At 38.1% G+C, this 21,794-nt stretch overlaps 1 protein-coding gene across 1 annotated transcript; it reads right to left on the bottom strand.

The window, feature by feature from the left end:
• Positions 1-10,327: 10,327 nt before the first annotated feature.
• On the bottom strand, positions 10,328-20,596 carry ANKRD7 (ankyrin repeat domain 7). Its single transcript, XM_060019789.1, is given in 7 exon segments — positions 10,328-10,381; positions 10,383-10,473; positions 11,132-11,238; positions 12,170-12,343; positions 12,504-12,618; positions 20,364-20,499; positions 20,551-20,596. Coding segments are annotated over 7 exon segments (723 nt in total).
• Between the last annotated feature and the right edge of the window lie 1,198 nt (positions 20,597-21,794).

The raw sequence follows: 21,794 nt of genomic DNA, 5'->3' as shown, positions 1-21,794 counted from the left end.
TATAAAATATCAAAGTTCTTTCTCTATCCTGTCTGGTTTTTTTTGAGATGTCCCATGTCAAAATTCCATCCAGCCTTCAGGACCTGATTCAAACCCTCTCTTCTCCACCAAGGTTAACCTTGGGTAAGTTTCCATAAATGATCTCTCCGTCCTCTGCTTCTTGGGTCCTTGGCTTGTGTATCTATTATGAATTAACTTTTATTATGATGGGTACATTTTGTTTGGAACACCCAGAGAAACTTTACTTATGAAGGCAAGCCCAGCCGAAAGGTTTCTCTTTTATTTTGAATCACCTCTGACCCACCCTAACCTGCTGTAAGTATTAATAGTTTATCACTCCCTCTCCCATGCTAATACTGGGTTGGCCAAAAAGTTCATTCGGGTTTTCCCATACCATCTTAGGAAAAACCCAAATGAAATTTTTGGCTAACCCAATAGTAAAGGCCTGATCTTCATTAACTTGGAAGTTGACAAAGATTGGGGTGGGGGCCAGACTAAACATTTGTGAGATCATTGAGGGCAGAGGATATAAGACACCTTTTTCTTCTTTGTACCCCAGTACATAATATAGAATTGAGATCAGAGGTTCTCAGCCTGGGCACTGTTGCCATTTGGGACCCGATAAGGACTTGTAGGGGTCTGTCCTGTGCATTATGGGCTATTTAGCAGTATTCCTCCATAGTGCTGACAACCAAAATTCTCTCCAGACATTGCCAAATATCCTCTGGGGGACAAAAAGTTGCCGCCAGTTGAGAACCACTGATCTAAACCATAGTGAAAATTAAATGTGTGTTGAGTTGCTGTCAGGAATTGTCAGGTTTTTCCTCCACTTTGGCTCTTCCACACCTCCTAGCACTAGTGGGGAGTTCAACAAATATATTTAAATGAATGAATGCTTTAAATACATTGCAAATAATGCACAAAGCTTTCCTCTGAGCCATTAAAAATCGAGTTTATAAGGATGATACATATTCATTTGTTCATGAGAGAGATGGTATGGTATATTGATTAATGCAGCAAATTCTGGAGTCAGACTGGGTAGGTTCAAATCCAGAGTGCAGGGGTTCATATCCCCGCTCTCAGCTTCCTAGCTCAGGAACTTTGAGCAAGTCATTTAACCTTGTTGCACCTCAATATCCTCATCATAAAATGAGGATACAAATAGTACTTACCTCAACCAGACTGTGAAGACTACATGAGTTAAGATACGTGAAATGCTTGGAATAGTGCCTGACACGCTTGAGTTATTATGTATTCAGCAAATTGAATACTTTACTCCAGGCATTTATAAGTGATGGGGATTTAACTATGAACAAAAAGTTCAAGCTCTCATGGAGTTTGCAATCCAAAAGGCAAGGAGGAAAGGGACAGAAAATAAAACACTGTAAGAGATGAACAGCAGGGCAGCCACAGAAGGCTGCGCTGAGGTCCCATGTGAGGCGAGGAAGCTGTCCCAGGAGACAGCTAAAGAAGTCTTCCAGGGAATAGTCCTGAAGCCAGACCATGCTGCATGTGTTTAAGGAATGGCAAGCAGCACAGTGAAAACTGTGAACTATATACTGTGTCTTTAAAAAGAAAAATGCAAAATTATAAATTTCCTCTGAGATAAAAAAAAGCTAAGCAAATTTTAAAAGACTACAAAAACATGCCCAAAATTTGACAAATGTTTTGTTTGAGTGATGAGACTATGGGTGATGCATTTTTTTTCTTTAATACCCTGGATACATATTAATATAGTATTTCTAAAAAATCAAAAAGGCTTTATCAATGATGGGCCTTGTAAATTAAACAGAATTTCCATTTACACAGGATTATTTCTATTTTTTCCTCTATTTTGTAGCTGGAATGTTAATTTTTTACTTTATTTGAATGTTCTAATGCGTGCTTAAGACAGTATGTTGCAAAGTTTACTTTTACTAATATCTCATTTAATATTTTGACTAAAAGGTTTTTTTCTGCCCATATGCTTAACACAAATTTCTTTTTTTCAACTGATGGGTCACAATATAGATGTTTGTCTTTTGAAATTTCTTCACATCTTCTAAGGTGAAAATGGCTCTCCATTTACCAAACTTTTCTTCATTGAGTAGTCAGCAAAAATTCTGTGATAGTTCACTTAACTGCTCTTTCAAAATAGACTTTTCTGATCCAAGCAGCAGCAAAGGATTTGTAGAAATGAGGTTACACGTCTGGAAAATAAGTGATATTTTTAATGTCTTCATTTATGTTCAAATATTTTCACTCCTAAGTATATTTCTTAAATTCTATGTCTCAGCTACAACACAATTATAATTTAGCATTGATACTTCTGCATTTTATAGTCATTTTAAAATAAGTTACCCCCTTTGAATCTGACAGAAATATAACTTTTTAAGTTTGCCATGTTTTGCAGTGTCTTCGGATAATTTTCTTGACCTAATATTTCTATTATGCTTTGATACATTATAGTGAAATTTTAAAATTCACTAGAAACTAGAAACATATATTGCCAGGGTAAAAGGATTCAGAGTGGTTTTGTTTGCCCTCAGGAGATACACAAAATGTAGGAGAGGTGTTTCTATAGGTTCTACTGCTTTATTTCCCTAAAGAAATGAAGTATAAAATCACGGAAATTCTTTACTTCGTATAGCTGTGTGGACATTAAAAAAGAGGCAGACAAGAAGTTGTAGGAGAGGGAGATATGAAGATGTAGATCAAGAGTCCAAAAAGCCAAAATTTCATGAAAGATTATAAGATTAAGTTTATAAAAGAGAAATTAGGGAAATTCTCTCTTAAATTTACTCACCTAGAATCAATAGGGCCAAGCATTGTTCTAAGTATCATAATTATACATTTGGGGGGATAGAGAGTGTTTGAACAGCTGTGGCATTTAAATGATCTCCTATTTTCATCAGGCTCTCTCTCTCTTTCTTTTTTCTTTTTTACACTATAGGTGAAGGGTAGGGTGGAAGTGTGGTTGCTAGTGAATATAGAGAATAAATGTATGACATTTTAGTTCATCCAACATTTTTTAAATGCCAACATAAGACATATTCACACACATACACAAAAGCTGTGTTTTACAGACCTAAATAACTGTATGTATTTTTTAAAATAAGCACCAAAAATTATTTTAATGCATGGTGTTTTCAAATCTTCCCAAATACTGTTACTTAATTTTAAGTTTTGTGTAATGATTAGGTATATATTATATTAACTATTTTCAAATATACTTATGTGAAGTATTTTGAGAATAAAATAAAAATATACTAATAGTTGTATATCTTGAAAATCTCTATATACATGCAAAAAAGTGTTTTTTATAACTATTCAAAAGACTGAATAAAAATGTCTTAATCATTCAGTATATTTTTACATTACATTTTCATTCAACAGTGTCAGAATATTTTAATCACCAATATTCCTAAGAACGATGCTTAAAAATATTTACCATTAAAAATAGGAGAAAATTTCAAATCTAGATATTATTGGCAAAAGCCGTGTCCCTTCTTAAAAACCAAACAAATAAAAATCAACAAGGAAAACTACTTGTCCATTTTGTATCTTCTTACCTTCCTCCAGTTCTTCTGTATCAGATATAGAGTCCAAAGTTGTATTTGTAGAGTTAGATATCTGTTTAACATTCTTCTTTTCATAATTAGCAATTAATTCGTGATATCTATCCACAAAGAGAAAATATATATGAATTCCAGCATTCATAAATATTCAGTTCAATTCATGATACCTAATTATCAAGTCAAAACTGTAGACATTAGCTAATGCCTTTCCAAGCATATCACACAGAGCTGACCTCAAGCCTCCTCTCAAGCCAACTCCATCAATAGACGCCATTTTTATTTCACATACTCCCATTTTCTGGCACTTCTTTTTTTCCTATAACCACAGATAAGCCACTGGCAAGGTAGAAAAAGTGGCTTAAGTTATACTTGGTATATTAGATTTCTAGGGCTCCCATAACAAAATACCACAGACTGAGTGGCTTAAACAACAGAAATTTATTTACTTGCAGTTCTGGAGGCAGGAAGTCCAAGATCAAGTGTGCCAGTAGGGCTGGTTTCCTATGAGGGCCACAGGAAGGATCTGTCTGTTCCAGGCCTCTCTCCTTGGCTAGTAGATGACTGTCCTCTTGCTGCCTCTTCACATAAATTGTCCCTCTAATCTCCTCTTCTTATAAGGACACCAGTCAAATTGGATGAGGGACCACCCTAATGCACAGTCATTTTTAACATAACAACTCTTTAAAGGCCCTTTCTCCAAATGTAGTTATCCAAAATCTGTGGCACCGTGAGAAAGGACTTTAACATGAATTTGGGGGGAACACAGTTCAGCTCATAACACTTGGGCTTAACAGTAAATTGACAAAGTGAAGACATTTAACTCAGTCTAAGACTGAACCATATCCAGTAAAGAATAAACCTTTTCTCCATGCCTGAAAAGAGCCCATTCTAGCCACTCATTAATAGACATATGATTTCAGAATTTCAGTGAAAGGAATGAGGCAATGTGTGGGGTAAAGCTAACTGTAAAATAAATATCTAAATATAATTCCCTCATTTGAGACAGTTTCACTTATTTTTAAAAAACTATGTATATGAGAAACATATTTATTCTATGTTTCCACTCTGAATAAAGCAGTAGACCTTATGTACCAGGAAAGAGAGCTAACAAATGATACTAAAAATAGAGGCTGTGTACTCACTATGGTAGATAGGCAATAGCTACTTAACCAACAAAAGTCACAATTACAGAAAGCTTAGTTACCATTATAAAAGAAGGGCAAAAACAAAAAAAGAGGATGGGGGCATTAGATTGCAGCTTAAAGTCATTTGCAATTTTTATTATATGCTGATAGTTTTCACATCCTAAACGTAATTGCTTAGTCATTAGGAAATTACCTCTCTTCCCTTTTACCTCTTTGGAAAAAAGAAAAGTAATATAATGCTCTTAGAATTTTCAACATTGGCGATATTAAAGTAATATTGAGATGATGAAAATTCCATACTCATTTATTCTTAAATTAGTGATGGAGCAAACTACAAAAAGAATGTTCTAAAAACCACTTCGGGGAGATGAAAGAAGATTGTGAAATTTCCTACTGATCTACCTACCCAATAATAGCTTCAAAAGACATATAGATGTAAACAAGTTATTTAGATACATAAGTACTGTTTTCAGACCAATAAATATATTATTGTATAGATATATGTGTCTCCTAGTTTCATATATCCAAAGTTTTTAAGAGATGAATGAACAGTTAGGAACCCTTGTTATAAAGCAAATAATCCTTTTTATACTACAGATATTCACCAGTAATTTATCTCTTTATTTTATTTAAATTTTTAAACATATGGTTTGCTTATACCAAGGTAAAACAAAGTACACATGTCCAATATTGCAAAGATGGAAATACTGTATTCAATTATGGTTGACATGTTTAATAGATTATGAATTCCTTATTTTCTAAAGTTCAATTAAGACGTTTAAAATAAACATTTGAATGTATATATGAAAATTATTTTACTTTCCCTCTCCCCCTTCTCGTTCTCTCTCCCCGTGATTTTCATATGAAATTAATGATTAAAAGGTATTGTTAAAATGTAAATAAAGTAGATGGAAGAAGAATAAGAAAACAATAAACTAGAAAAAATATCTATGTATAATTTAAAATTGCCCTTAAAATTATAAAGAACATATTCTATATGTTGTTTAATTTCATTAGCTATAAAATAATTTCTGTTCATTGCATCTTATTTCTCATTGACTATGAAAATCAGAAATTCATGTTCATCATGAAAAGTTTTATCTTTTGGGTATAATGAGAATATACTTAAGAATTCTGAAAACTTAAACTATAGTTAGCTAATAACAAATTAACAATAATATTCAAAACAAACAAAATATTTACATTACTAATATGTAAAAACAATGAAAGGGGCTTGTGTGGATTAATCATCTTTTGCCCAACTCTATTGCCCATACATTTATTTTCTTTATTGAGGTGTAGTTGATGTACAATATTATATAAGTTACAGGTGTACAACATAGTGATTCACAATTTTTAAAGGTTATACTCCATTTATAGTTTTTGTAAAATATTGGCTATATTCCCTGTTCTATACAGTATATCCTTGTAACTTATTTATTTTATACACTGTAGTTTGCACCTCTTAATCCCCTACCCGTATCTTGCCTCTGCCCCCTTTCCCCTCCCCACTGGTAACCACTAGTTTTTTCTCTATGTCTGTGAGTCTGTTTCTTTTTTGTTATGTTCACTAGTTTGTTTATAAATTCCACAAATAAGTGATATCATATAGTATTTGTCTCTCTCTGACTTATTTCACTAAGCATAATACTCTCCAAATCCATCCATGTATTGCAAATGGCAAATTTCATTCATTTTTATGACTGAGTAGTATTCCATTGTGTGTGTGTGTATATATATATATATATATATATATATATATATATATATATATATATATATATATACCACTTTTTCTTCATCCAGGTGATATCTCACTGTGGTTTTTTTCATTTTCATTTGTCTCCAAGTATTTTTTGATTTCCTCTTTGATTTCTTCAGTGCCATTGGTTGTTTAGTAGCATACTGTTTAGCCTCCATGTATTTGTGTTTTTTGCAGTTTTTTTCTTGTAGTTGATTTCTAGTCTCATAGCATTATGGTGAGAAAAGATTCTTGATATGATTTCAATTTTCTTAAGTTTACTGAGGCTTGCTTTGGCCTAGCATATGATCTATCCTGAAGAATGTTCCATGTGCACTTGAAAAGAACATGTATTCTGCTGCTTTGGGATGGAATGTTTTTTAGATATCTATTAAGTTGATCTGGTCTAATGTGTCATTTAAGGCTAGTGTTTCCTTATTGATTTTCTGTCTGAATATGATCTGTCCATTGATATAAGTGGGGTGTTAAAGTACCCTACTATTATTGTGTTACGGTCTGTTTCTTCCTTTATGTCTGTTAATATTTGCTTTATGTATTTAGGTGCTCCTATGTTGTATGCACATATATTTACTATTATTACATCTTCTTTTTGGATTGATCCCTTGATTTTTATGTAACGTCCTTTTTTGACTCTTGTAACAGTCTTTGTTTTAAAGTCCATTTTGTGTGGTATCAGTTTTGCTATGCAGCTTTCTTTTGATTTCCATTTGCTGATCTCTACATTTCAAATGCATTTTAACAACCCTACATTTTTATTCTACTCCCTTCACAATTACTATTTTTGATATCATGTTTTATATTTAATTGTTTTGTGTATCTCTTAACTGCTTATTGTGGATATAGATGATATTACTACTTTTGTCTTTTAACCTTACTAGGTTTGTGCATGGATGACTTCCTACCGTTCCTGTATGTTTGCCTTTACTGATTTGTTGTTTCCTTTTATAATTTTCATGTTTCTAGTTGTGGCCTTTTCTTTTTTGTTTAGACAAGTTCCTTTAACATTTCTTGCAAAACTGGTTTGGTGGTGCTGAACTCTTTTACCTTTTGCTTCTTTGTAAAACTTTTGTTCTCTCCATCAAATCTGAATGAAGGCCTTGTTTTTCCCTTTCATCACTTTAAATATATTGTGCCATTCCCTTCTGGCCTGCAGAGTTTCTGCTGAAAAGTCAGCTGATAGCCTTATGGGAGTTCCCCTGTATGTAACTTGTTGTTTTTCCCTTGCTGCTTTTAATATTCTCTCTTTATCTTTAGTTTTTGCCATGTTGATTACAGTGTGCCTTGGTGTGTTCCTCTTTGGGTTAATCCATATGGGACTCTCTGCCCTTCCGGGACTTGGAAGGTGTTTCCTTTCCACGTTAGGGAAGTTTTCAGCTATTTGGTCTTCAGATATATTCTCAGCCCCTTTCTGTCTTCTCCTTCTGGGACCCCTGTAATGTGAATATTAGTGTGGTTGATGTTGTCTCAGAGATCTCTTAAACTCTTTTCATTCTTTTTTCTGTTCAGCATCAGTGATTTCTACTACTCTATCTTCCAGCTCACTGATCCATTCCTCTGTATCATTTAGTCTACTGTTGATACCTTCTACTTGATTGTTCGTTTCAGTCATTGTATTCTTCAACTCTGTTTGGCTGTTCTATATTTTCTAACACCTTGTTAAAAACTTCTAAATTCTCAGTCTGTGCATCCATCTTCTCCTGAGTTCTTTGATCATTGTTACAATCACTACCCTGAACTCTTTCTCGGGTAGATTCCCTATCTACTTCACTTAGTTATTCTGAGATTTTATCTTTTTCGTTCATTTGGAACATGTTCCCTTTTACCTCATTTTGCCTAATTCACTTTTTATTTTTATGTATCTGGTAGGTTGGTTACATTTCCTTGGATAAGTGGCCTTTTTGTAGGCCTGTGCATCCCAGCAGTGCACTCTCCTCTTGTCACCATAGCTATATGCTCTAGGGGTGCCCCTTATGTGGGCTGTATGTGGCAGGCTGATTTCTATTCTATTGTGGCAGGCTGATTTCTATGGTCAGTCTTGTAGGCTTGGTTGGCCCCTGGTCTGGTTCGTTGCCAGGCCCTGCCCCTCTGGTTGGCAGGGCCAGGTTATGAGGTGGCTGACTATAGAACCCTGGGGGGCCCTGTAGCTAGTGCTGGCTCCCTAGTGGGCAAAGTCAGGGTCCAGAAGACCCTGGTGCTATTGCCTGCCCACTGGTGGATGAAACCAGGTCTTGGGGCTAGTGCAAGCCTACTGCTGGGCAGAGCTGGATCCTGGGGACTGGTTGCAGGTCCCAGGAGTCCCAGAGCTGGTGTCAAATTGCTGGTGGGTCGGGCCACTTCCTGACACAGTTGGCTACAGGGTCCAGGGTGTCTTCAAGCTTGTGTTGGCCTAGTAGTAGGTGGGACCAGGGCCCAGCTGGTCACAGGGCAGGATTTGGCCTGCTGGTGGAGGGGCTGGATTTGTAGGTTGCAGTGCTGTGGTTGTCTTGTGGCTGCTGTCTGCCTGCTGGTGGGTGAGGTTGGTCCCAAGGCTAGAACATGCTTGCTGGTGTGTGGGACCAGGTCCCTGGGCAGGGTCTGGCCTGCTAGTGGTGGGCCAGGTCCACAGGCTACAGGGCTGCAGTTGTCTTGTGGCTGGTGTCTACCCACTAGTGGGTGGAGCTGGGTCCTAGGGTCTCTGGCTGGAGGGCCCTGGGGGTCCCAGGTCTAGTGCCTATGCACTGGAGTGTGGGCCTGGGTTCTGGGCCTTCTGGTGAGCAGGACCCTGTCGAGGGGCAGCTGTGGGCTCAAGAGGTCTTAAAGTAGCCTGTCTGCTATGGGCTGGGCTGTGTTCCTGCCCAGTTAATTAATTGCTTGACCTGAGGCATCCAGCACTGTTGCCTACAGACTGTTGGGCCAGGGCAGCACTGCATCCTGAGGCCAATAAGCTAGAGGAATGATTCCAGAACGGTGCTTGCCAGCACCAGTGTCCATGTGATAGAACAAGCTCCCAAAATGGCTGCCCCCAGCGTCTGTGTCCCCAGGGTGAACTCTAGTTGCCTCCTGCCTCTCCTGGAGACTCTCCAAGAACAGCAGCTGGTCTGACCCAGGCTCCTTTCAAATTACTGCTTCTGCCCTGGGTCCTGGAGAGTGTGAGACTTTGTGCACATCCTTTAAGAGAGAAGTCTCTATTCCCCCCAGCCCTCTGGGACTCCTAAAAATAAGCCTGCTGGCCTTTAAAACCAAATGCTCTGGTGGCTTGTCTTCCTGGTGCAGGACCGCCAGGCTGGGAAGCCCAGTGTTCGGCTTGGACCCCTCATTCCCTTGGGAGAACCTCTGCAATTGTAATTATTCTCCCACTTGTTGGGCACCCACCTGGGGGTATGGGACTTGACTATATCATGATTCTGCCCCTCCTACCCATCTAGTTGTGGTTCCTTCTTTACATCTTTAGTTGTAGAAGATCTTTTCTGGTAAATTCCAGTCTTTTTCATCAATGATTGTTTTGTAAATAGTTGTAATTTGGGTATACCCATGAGAGGAGGTGCACTCAGGGTCTTTCTACCCAGCCATCACTGCCAGTCTCCTCTATTGCCCATATGTTTTATTAATGGTATGTCACTAGTTGCTGGAATCCCTGTTCTGGCATACTTCAAATTCCCATGCCACTGGGAATTTATTAATCTGTAGACTCAGCCTACCTGCAGTTCTTATATTGATTAGGTCCTATATTGCCATTCTTATATTGACAGCGAAAATCAAGCATTCGTGGATCCATGGGTCCAGAGTTCTTCATGTGTTTACCCCTATTGTGTGCTTTGTACTTTGGGGTTCGTGTTTCTTTCCTTATGCTCAAATTCCACACAATTGTTAAAAGATATGCAGTATCACTTACATAGTAAAACCATTGAAAGAAGCATATTCCTCAGCTGTGAATCCATAAATATCTTGACAAGATAGGTTCACCTCTTGCTGAAGAAGAAGACTGACTAAACTTGTTGGTTCATCACTGAGAGCAATCATAAGGGCTGTTCTGGAGCAAGAGATATAAATGTGTCCATTTATGAATCTTAACCATGTCTTGTACTTTTTAAAAAATGAGTCTTCTAAATTTACTGTTTAAATGTATGATCAGGAAAAGAGTTGGGGCAAGAATGTAAAATGTGGGGCAGATCTACTCAAAAAGGTGTGCTAATCACAGATCATATCATGAAGTCTAAAGATAAGAGTCTCTAGGAAGCAGCTAGCTCAGTGGTTTTCAACCCCTGCTCCTGGGAACACTAGTGTTTTCCGGGAGATGTCTCAAAAATTCTATGGAGGGGAGTGTCTGGGACTCTGGGTACCCTATCCCCATTTAACTACGGCATCTGGGATTTAGAGATTGAGTTTCTGTGTAAGATTCTAATGTTAAAAAATAATAATAGCAATAATTACATACCAATCTGGCCCAACTGTTTGATTTTACAGATAAATAGATCCTGGGAATCTAGGTAATTTGTCCAAAATCATATGGCCAAATCTTTTCAGTTTCAAAAATATGTCTCATATATACATATATGATATATATATATATAGGCTTACTTCACACTGAGGTCAAGAGCAGCCTGGAGTATTTAAGTAATGAGCACCTAGAATTTAACATATGTGTTAGATACCTATAGTTATATGCTCTTATTTAACATTAATTATACCTTTGATTCTTATCTGAAGCATTCACATCTGCCCCACTCTTCAGAAGAAATTCTACCATTTCTGCATTATTTTCAGTAATGGCAAGTAAAAGTGGAGTATATCCATCCTGGAAAAATTATTTTAAAATGATTATTTAAAATATTGTACCAACATTCCATGCCTTTTAATTTAAGTTCAATTTAAAAAATAAGTATGCTTATAAGAAACCTCTGTAATAACCTATAATTGAACAGAATCTAAAAAGGAATATATATATGCCTGTCAAAAAATCAAAATAAAACTATAAAAATTATAAAAATAAATAAATAATACTAAAATAAAATATAGTTGGCCAGTCAAAAAATAAAATTGAAGTTTCTGCTTTAGGCTTAATTCAAATTGTGGGCAAGAGCACTCTGGAGTATTTAATTACTGAGCACCTAGAATTTAACATAAGTATTGCAAACCATCAATTCACATTTCGTAATGTTGTTACAGCTGAGTTTCCTAGGGTTTCATTTAAACTTCCAAGGCTGGCACTTATTTTGGCCTGTCATGCAGATAAAGTATCAGTGAACTAAAGTGTTAGGAAGCTTAAAAACATATATTAATCAGTTATCCATAAAGTCTTAATAGGTGACTTGGATTACTTTTAGTATAACAAGTGATTTTCTAATTTTACTCTATTGTAATTATTCACGAGTATACCAATAAAATATAAAAGGACATAGTCTTCATGATTTTTAATCAATGTTCATTTATAAGGAAATCAAGTATTTCTCATGTGATGTACTTCTTTGAACAGTTATAATTGTTAAACCTCATGTTGCTTTGGAGGTCAAGATTATAATATGAAATGAAATGGAGAAAGGTTTTTTTAAAAAGGAAAACCTTATCAGTATTTGATAATCTCATCCTCCTTCTCCTTCTCCCTAATTTCATTTTTTAAAATTCATGTTTTATATAACATGTGTCTCAACAGATATAAATTATATGCAATGAATACCTTCTTTTACTGCTTTCTAAAATATAATGTATTGTTTTTAATAGAAGACTACCTTATTTTGAGCTTCAAGATTAGCTTTGTGTTCAAGCAGTTTTGCAACTAGTGAGTCACTTTGATGACAAGCAGCATAATGAAGAGCAGTATTGCCATATAAATCCACCAGGTTTGGGTCTGCGCCATGTTCTAGAAGAATAGTAACACAACTCTCCTTGTCACACTGTACTGCCTGTCAGTACAAAAAGAATAGACGGGTAACCAATTTACTATTTAGGATCTGATATATTAAACTAATGTTTAATACTATGTTTTAAAATATGAAATATAACAAAGGTTAACTAGGAGAAGAACTCAAATGTAATTCAATTGAAAAGGAAAAATCAGCACACCTTAGTCAATGGAGATCTGTTTTCACCATCCCAGACGTTTACTTTGCACTGTTTCTCAATTAAGAGAGATACAATATTTGAATATCCATTAGCACAGGCCAGGTGCAAAGCTGTTCTGTATCAATATAATGAAACACAAAGTTACAGATAAGTCTTACTTTGAGAAGTTATCTGCTATGCCCAAGAACATGCCAGATCATATATTATTAAGGTATTTGCTTTGTGTACTTATTTATATTTACACAAAATTTAATTAATTATAATTGCTTTTTACTGAATTAAAAGAGCTGTGCAAATGCCTGAAGATCAAATATTTAACTGGTTTCACTTCAAAGAAAATGTAACTATGCATTAAACAATAGGTTTTTTTCAAACAGCAAAATGGAGTATGAGCCTTGGAGAATGATAAAATTAGACATCCAATTATGTCTAGAAATGATCTCCAAAACCTAAGATACATGTGCCAGATAACAGGAGGAAAAGACATTGCCTATGTTTGCCTATTGCATGGCATACTACACCTAAGTGTGTGTGTTTCTCTTTGCTCAGCTATTAAAGCTGTCATTTGCATCTAAGAAGTGCACACAAAGGTGAAAGCCTAAGTACTCTTTAAGTTGTAGATCCCAACCTAATTTTCAGTTATTAAAATAATTTCTACTTCTCAAAGAACCATATTCTATGTAGCCTCCCAGAAACCAATCATATAGTCATGAGGTATGACAGATACTAATGAGCTCCATTTAAACTTTGTAGCTTTTAGCCTGAACTAACCCTCAACAAACTTTTATTTATTTGTGAAGGTGATGTCTTTATATCCTTATTTTAAGATAATTTCATAATACAAAATCTATATACAGGTAGCCCAGGTCCCGAACAAAAGATTTTAGATGCCATTTTCCCACTTCATTTTAGGTCCTCAGAAGTACTTTATGGGTACCTAAACAGAACTGTTATTGACACTAAGAGTAGCAAAATGTAGCCCACAAGGACTTGAAAATAAGGTAACTTTCAAAGAACAAGGCTCATAAAATCCAAACATGATGATATAACTTACCATTTATGGCAGTAAACCCAAAAAATATAAAAATAATTTTGAACAATTTGGAAATATGAAAACTCCAATCAAGTTTACCTGAATATAATCTCTGGAAGGCAAGACTGTAACTATAATTCAAAAAACCAGAAACCTAACCAATTATGTCATTCTCTCTGAAGAAAGACTGTACTCAGAAAGAGGATGGTCAGCTAAGTGATAGACTGAAGCCAGAAGTTATCCATGATTAACATCCTTCATGGTAAAGAATATATGAATTTAAGGAGCCCATACTTCCCAGTCATTGGAAAGGAATACTTTGTTTTTCTGTAGAACAAAAATGATTCCTCAGACATCATGGTCTAGATGAAATATCCCTCAAAATGATCTACCTTGTTTTGCCACGATTCCATCCTTACCAAACAAACTTCTGATAACTAATTTGGTTTCTCAGAAATTGTGACACAGGAAAAGCACTGATGAGCCTTTTTGTTGACATCCATAATTTGGCTTAAAGGTAAATTTCCTTATGTAATAGGAAGTTTCTCCAGTCTTCAACCTGAACGTATGGGGCCGAAAGGCTTTAAGCTGACCTAAAATAAATACTTGCAGTAGCATAGCAAATCCTAAAAAACATTTTGATCCATCCCCTTCACCCACTGTTATATATATCTCAAAATTTTAGTCTCAAGGAACGTAGGTGGCTTTTACTCAATCTTTAGATATAATTCTCTTTCCGACTCCAGTTTCCTTTTTTCATTAAAACAAACAAACAAAAACCAAAAAGCAAAAACAAAACCAATTTCTCTTTCTCTGAGAGAAAGTAATTGGCATTTGAGTAATTCCCCGGAGGTGTTCCAGAAGTGGCTACTGCGTGGCTGCTGCACGCCTGCTGAATATTTCACTCTTCCAATTGAAGTCTAAACCCTATGTGACAGGGAGACCTTCAAGATGGTGAAGGAATAAGATGGGGAGATCACCTTCCTCCCCACAGATATGTCAAAAATACATCTACATGTGGAACAACTCCTACAGAACACCTACTGAATGCTGACAGAAGGCCTCAGACTTCCCAAAAGGCAAGAAACTCCCCACGTACCTGGGTAGGGCAAAAGAAAAAAGAAAAAACAGAGACAAAAGAATAGGGACGGGACCTGCACCAGTGGGAGGGAGCTGTGAAGGAGGAAAAGTTTCCCCTTCACTGGTGGAGATGGGGAGTGGGTGGGGGAGAAGCTTTGGAGCCATGGAGGAGAGCACAGCAACAGAGGTGCAGAGGGCAAAGCAGAGAGATTCCCATGCAAAGGATTGGTGACAACAAACACTCAACAGCCTGAGAATATTGCCTGCTCACTTTCTGGGGCTGGGAGCTGAGGCTCGGGCTTCAGCAGTCAGATCCCAGGGAGAGGACTGGGGTTGGCTGAGTGAACACAGCCTGAAGGGGGTTAGTGCGCCACAGCTAGCCGGGAGGGAGTCCGGGAAAAACTCTGGACATGCCTAAGAGGCAAGAGATCATTGGTTGTGGTGCGCGAGGAGAGGGGATTCAGAGCACCGCCTAAATGAGCCCCAGAGATGGGCATGAGCCGTGGCTATCAACGAGGACAACAGAGATGGGCATGAGACACTAAGGCTGCTACTGCAGCCACCAAGAAGCCTGTATGCAAGCACAGGTCACTATCCACCCCTCCCCCGTGAGAGCCTGTGCAGCCTGCCACTGCCAGGGTCCCGGGATCTAGGGACAACTTCCCCAGGAGAACACACGGCGGCCTCAGGCTGTTGCAATATCATGCTGACCTCTGCTGCCACAGGCTCACTCCACATTCCGTACCCCTCCCTCTCCCCGGCCTGAGCCAGAGCCCCCTAATCAACTGCTACCTTAACCCCATCCTGTCTGGGCGGGGAACAGACACCCTCAGGTGACCTACGTGTAGAGGCAGGGCCAAATCCAAAGCTGAACCCGAGGAGCTGTGCAAACAAAAAGAGAAAGGGAAATTTCTCCCAGCAGCCTCAGGAGCAGCGGATTAAATCTCCACAATCAACTTGATGTACCCTGCATCTGTGGAATACCTGAATAGACAACCAATCATCCCAAAATTGAGGTGGTGGACTTTGGGAGCAACTGTAGACTTTGGGTTTGCAATCTGCATCTAATTTGTTTATGGTTTTATGTTTATCTTAGTTTAGTATTTACAGCTTATTATCAGTGGTAGATTTGTTTATTGATTTGGTTGCTCTTCTCCTGTTTTTATATATATATATATTTTTTTCCTCTTTCTCTTTTTGTGAGTGTGTATGTGTATGCTTCTCTGTGTGATTTTCTCTGTATAGCTTTGTTTTGCCATTGTCCTAAGGTTCTGTCTGTCCATTTTTGTTTGTTTTTTTAGTATACTATTTAGTACTTGTTATCATTGGTGGATTTGTTTTTTGGTTTTGTTGCTCTCTTCTTTCTTTCTTTCTTTTCTTTTCTTATTTTTTTATTTTTAAAAATTTATTTTTGTTATTTTATTTTATTATTTTTTCCTTTTTTTCTTTATTTTTTCTGCCTTTTCTTCTGAGCCGTGTAGCTGACAGTATCTTGGTGCTCCAGCCAGGTATCAGGCCTGAGCCTCTAAGTGGGAGACCTGAGTTCAGGACATTAGTCCACCAGAGACCTGGCCGCACATAACATCAAATGGCAAAAGCTCTCCCAGAGATCTCCATCTCAACACTAAGACCCAGTTCAACTCAACAACAAGCAGGCTACAGTGCTGGACACCCTATGCCAAACAACCAGCAAGACAGGAACACAACCCCACCCATTAGCAGAGAGGCTGCCCAAAATCATAATAAGTTCACAGACACTCCAAAACACACCACCAGATGCGGTCCTGCCCACCAGAAAGGCAAGATCCAGCCTCATCCACCAGAACACAGGCACCAGTCCCCTCCACCAGGAGGCCTACACAACCCACTGAACCAACCTTACCCACTGGGGACAGAAACCAAAACCAACGGAAACTACGAACCTGCAGCCTGTGAAAAAAGGACCCCAAACACAGTGAGTTAAGCAAAATGAGAAGACAGAGAAATACGCAGCAGATGAAGGAACAAGGTAAAAACCCACCAGACCTAACAAATGAAGAGGAAATAGGCAGTCTACCTGAAAAAGAATTCAGAATAGTGATAGTAAAGATGATCCAAAATCTTGGAAACAGAATGGAGAAAATACAAGAAATGTTTAACAAGGACCTAGAAGAGTAGGTCCTTTGAGTAGTATGACTGAAAGTGTTCATTTGGAATTGAGCCTTCACCTACAAGGCAACCTACCGATCTGAGGGACTTTTTAAATAAAAACCATAAAAGTAATTTAATTTTATACCTAGGAGAGATATTAGACATCTTCAATTCACTTTCAAACTCATTAGGCACAGAACTCAAAATAAAAACATAAATATTAGCTAAATAAACAAAGCACATTAACAGGGAGCTCCTCTGGTTTAATAAGAAATAGTCTTCAATGGGGCTTTGCAGATCTTGGTTTAAAAAACATCTATCTAGTAATAGTTCTGATTTGACAAGATGAGGAGATGTAGGGTCAAGGTCACACAAATGCAGGGAAGGCCTCAAATTCAGATTTTTATTCCAAAAACAGTGTTATTCCTACTGGGCCACTATGGCCTTCAAAACAACCTGCTCATTAACTGTCATGGTGTTTCTCCCATTCTATCCTAACCAGAAATTTCCACTTTTATTATCATTATTTTTACTAGAAAACATATTTAGCATATTATTTCAATAAGGCCATTATTTATATGTACATATAGTTGCATGAGGCATCAGGGACATTTGCACAATGCTTCTAAAATGAGTTTATGCAGCCCTCAATAAAACACTATAATTCACCTTTTAAAATATTCAAATAACACAAAACAGAAGTCTCCCATAACCATTCTCACTCTACCTACTTCCTCTGCCCAAATCTCATCTCCTCTTCAGAAATAGTGTTTTAACTTTAGTATGTATCCTCTCAGATTTTATCCCATTCTCAGTCTTTCTACACACACACACGCAAATATTCAAATAGAATATAGAGTTTGAGACTTTTTTTATTCAGCTTTATTGAGGTATAATTTATAAAAAATTTAAGTGTACAGTTTTATGAGTTTTTTCCAATATATAGTCATATAACTGCCACCATAAACATAATAAAGAACATTTCTATCACTCTAAAAAGTTTCCTCATATCCCTTTACAATCAATCCCCCTTCCTCCAGTCCCCATATGAAACACCTGGTAACTACTAATTTGCTTTCTTTGGCTATAATTTTGCCTTTCTAGAATTTCATATAAAAGGAGTCACTTGATATATAGTCTTTTGTATCTAGTTTCTTTGACTTAGCAGGACACTTTTGAGATTCATCCATGTTGTTGCATGTATCAGTAATTTCATTTCTTTTATTAATAAGAGATATCATTTTATTGCTGAGTAATATCTTTAAATTATCATATTTATCTATGTATGTATATATATGTATGTATTCATTCATCAAAAAATATTAATTCAGCACTTACTATGGCTAGACAAGGTTCTAGGTGATGAAGATACAGCAGCAAATAAAACAAAAATACCTGACCTTATGGATCATACATGGCTAGTGGAAGAGGTCAATGAAAAAAACTTAAAATACAAGGTACAACAGACAGTATTAAGTGCTAAAGAGAAAAATCAGGCAAGGAAGAGGAACAGAAAATGTCAGCATGGAGAGGGGGTGCAATTGTTGGAAGAGTAGCCAGGGAAGCTCTCACTGATAAGATGACAAACACCTGAAGGAAGTGAGACCAAGCCATGTGGATATCTGGGTGGGGAAGCACTCCAGGCAAAGGACCCAGCAAGTCCAAAGGCCCTAACTGCATGTCTGGCATTTCTGTGGACACTAAAAAGACCAGGGTAACTGGAGATGAATGAAAGGGAGAGTTGTAGGAGCTAAGATCAGAGAGATAACAGGGAGGGGGTGAAGGTTGTGTAGGGTTGTATGAGCCTTTGGAAGGACTTTGGCTTTTACCCCTAATGAGATGGAAATCCAGTGGATGTTGTTAAGACAAGGAAGGACATCACTTGACATACATTTTAGAGGATCATTCTGGCTAATGTGTGGAGAATAAATTGGAAAGGTTAAAAGACAGAAAACTACCTGGGAGGCCACTGCAGTAATTCTCATTAAGATATGATGGTGGCTTTGACTACAGTGGTACCTTGGAAGGTGGCAAGAAATGGCTGGATTTTAAACATGTTTTGAAGGTAGAACCAAAAAGATTTACTGTTGAATGAGATGAAGGATGTGAAAGAATGAGAGTAGTCAAGAATGACTCTAGGGGTTCTGGCCTAAACAACTGAAAGAAAGGATTTGGCATTTATAGAAAGAGAAGAGCAGATCTGAGGAGGAATAACAGGAGCGCAGTATGTGGATGTTTGAGATTCCTAAGCAGTGACGGGGTGGAGCTAGCGGCTCTCACAAGCCCATTGTTAAATTTTCAGGAATTATTCGAGCCACTTGACATTACATTGGTAGGTGGAAATCAGGGATTCTCTTCCCTTCTCCCCACCCCCACTCAAGAGCCTGTTATATAACATTTACCAGCACACCACAGCCTGTTAGATATACAAGTGATAGTGTAGGCATTTGTATATATATGAGTCTAGAGTTCAGGGGAGAGGTCTAGCTGGAGATTAAAAGTTGGAAGGCATTGGAATACACTTACAGACGATCTCTCTTCATCAGGCAAGTCAGGATTAAATGAGAGAGACAGAGAGAGAATTATTTTGAGGTCTGAGCCCTCAAATATTTACCAATCAGGAAGATGAAGAGAAAGCAGCAAAGGAGCCTGAAAAAAACTGTCCACAGAAGTAGAAGAAATGCCAGGTGAACCAAGTGTTCTGAAAGACAAGACGATATTTCAAATACTACTGCTAGGAAAGTAAGAGACTTGGCTGAGATGCCTGCCAGGTACGACTGAGAACTGACCACTGAATAAAGTCATGTTGACGTTATTGATGACCCTGTAAAGAAATTCAGAGGAGTGGTGTAGGATAAAAGTCAGATAAATTATTGAAGAGATAACTCTGATTTTATTAAAAGAGGAGGTAAAACTATGAGCAAGTGGACACAGATCCTCTAATCATAGTTTCCAGTTGCCCTATTACAATGAAAGATGACGCTTTATATACCCTATGACCTGAAAACTCCCCACAAGATTTTAAGGTAGGCACATATAGTACATATTTTCTGTTATTAATGCCAAATACATAACCTCTTCATTTCTTAACATATAAAATTAATTTTGTTTTTGCAGTAAGTGGTTGTTGATGAGCTTTTTGAAGATACTCTACAACTGAAAAAAATTTTCATAGGAGATCCACATTAAAAAGTTAATTGTTTTGCTCTTTCAAAGTCTTAAAATCTTAATAATCACTGTTCTGGGAAGTCGCCTCTACTCTTTTCCTATTAGTACATTAGGAATACGGAAAATCTTAGTGGCTGGGGACAGTATATACCAAAGAAGAAAAACCATAGCATGAGGAAAGGGTGAATTGCCCAGTGGAGGTTAAGGCAGTGGGAGGAGTGGAGGGAATTGGGAAGGACCCAAATGCCCTCAAATATCCAGGTGAACATTTCTAAAACTAAGCAGCTGAAAGTTGGGGGTATGACCCTCTGCCAGTGGTTCCCAGACCTCTCCACTATGGGAAACTCAGAGTGACAACCAGTGGGGTAGTCCAGACAAGTCCTGTTTCTGGTTAGAGGACCCAGTGACCCCAGCTTCCCCTCTATGCTTCCCTTCATCACTCTGGTCACCTGTGTTCTCTGTCCCGCATGTTCACATCATGTTTCTTGAGCTGAAGATACTCCTTCACCTTCTCTAAATCCCCAACCGAGGCAGCTTTGTGAAGTTTCTTTAAATCCTTATCTCTAAGGTTGTAGCCTGGCTGGGCTGGAGGACCGATACTGGCTGGCCTGCCTATGGGCAGGTGTGAGCAAGAACTGTGGGGCTCATCCTTCCTTCTCCATAATGTGAAAAGCTTCTTCATGGCGGCACAGGAAGCAGTCCTTCAGTTGGACCAGGATGTCCCTGGAGCTCCTAACTGCCCCACCTGCCTCTCCACCATGGCCCTCTGGCTCGTGGGCCCCTCTGGCCAGGTAGGTCCTCCCCACAGTGCTGGAGTCAAAGCCAGCTAGAGACCGGAAGTGGGCCAAAGATCAGAACCTGTGTGGGCGGCTTTTTCCAGTTGCCTAGCAACGCCCAGGGCCTCTGGCACCCGAGGTTGGGACCCAGCCCCCCGGTTGCCCAGATCCAGATTCTTCAGTCAAGATCTTAGATTAACTGCTAACACTCTCAGTCTTCCTATTAGATCCAGCATCTTTGGGTAGAAACCTATCAACTTTCTTACAAATACCCCTTTCCCTTCAAGGATAGACCTAGTAGCTTGAACTCTTACAAACCAAGATTTACCTTCCTCCTGGTAGTTATGAACCTCCTCCAGTGATCTTGCCTCCAGCCTACTCCCTGCCTCTCACCAACATGGTTCACAAGGCGCAGCTCGCTTTTAACAATAACTGAGATCCCTTCATAATCTCAATTTCAAACATACTTTTGAATACCATCTCTCATATTTTAGCTCACTCTCTCATCACAAAACTCCAAAAATCCTTCTAACTCATTGCACCTACAGTCCATTAATTCTGCCACATTTCACTGACCTTGACCACCCCACTCTGTGTTCTCACTTCCCTACTTAAGTAGGTTAAGTTCCATGGTTAATCATTATCACTCTCATGCATATGCCTTCAGCATGTTTACCCCCATTCCTTTTCTTACTTGTCCACCTAAACCACAGAGCTGGTTAAATCTAAAACTCCCATCTAAACATGTCTGCCCTAAGCCACTGGTTGTGACTAAAGGAAAAAACAAATCCATGCTGTCTTTTCTCACTTTCAGTTCATGAAAACCCACCTGAAATGGATTGGTATGCTTCCCAGCAATCCTTAGATACTTGCCTGATCCATTCACACTTATACTTTCCTTGAACACTTCATATATTCTCTTTTTGAATTCATTCTCAGCTGATGACCTGGCTTCCTGATCCATTGAGAAAAGTGAGTTAATCAGAAGAGAAATTCTGCAGGCTACCAGGACATCTACCCACCTATCGACACCTTGCCAAAAAATATTTTACCTTCTCTCTTGTTCATGTTGATATCCATGTTCTAGCAAAGGCCAGCACTTCG

The sequence above is a fragment of the Delphinus delphis genome, chromosome 9, assembly GCF_949987515.2.
Source record: "Delphinus delphis chromosome 9, mDelDel1.2, whole genome shotgun sequence".
Taxonomy (NCBI): Eukaryota; Metazoa; Chordata; class Mammalia; order Artiodactyla; family Delphinidae; genus Delphinus; species Delphinus delphis.
This window is presented reverse-complemented; position numbering and strand designations above follow the sequence as displayed.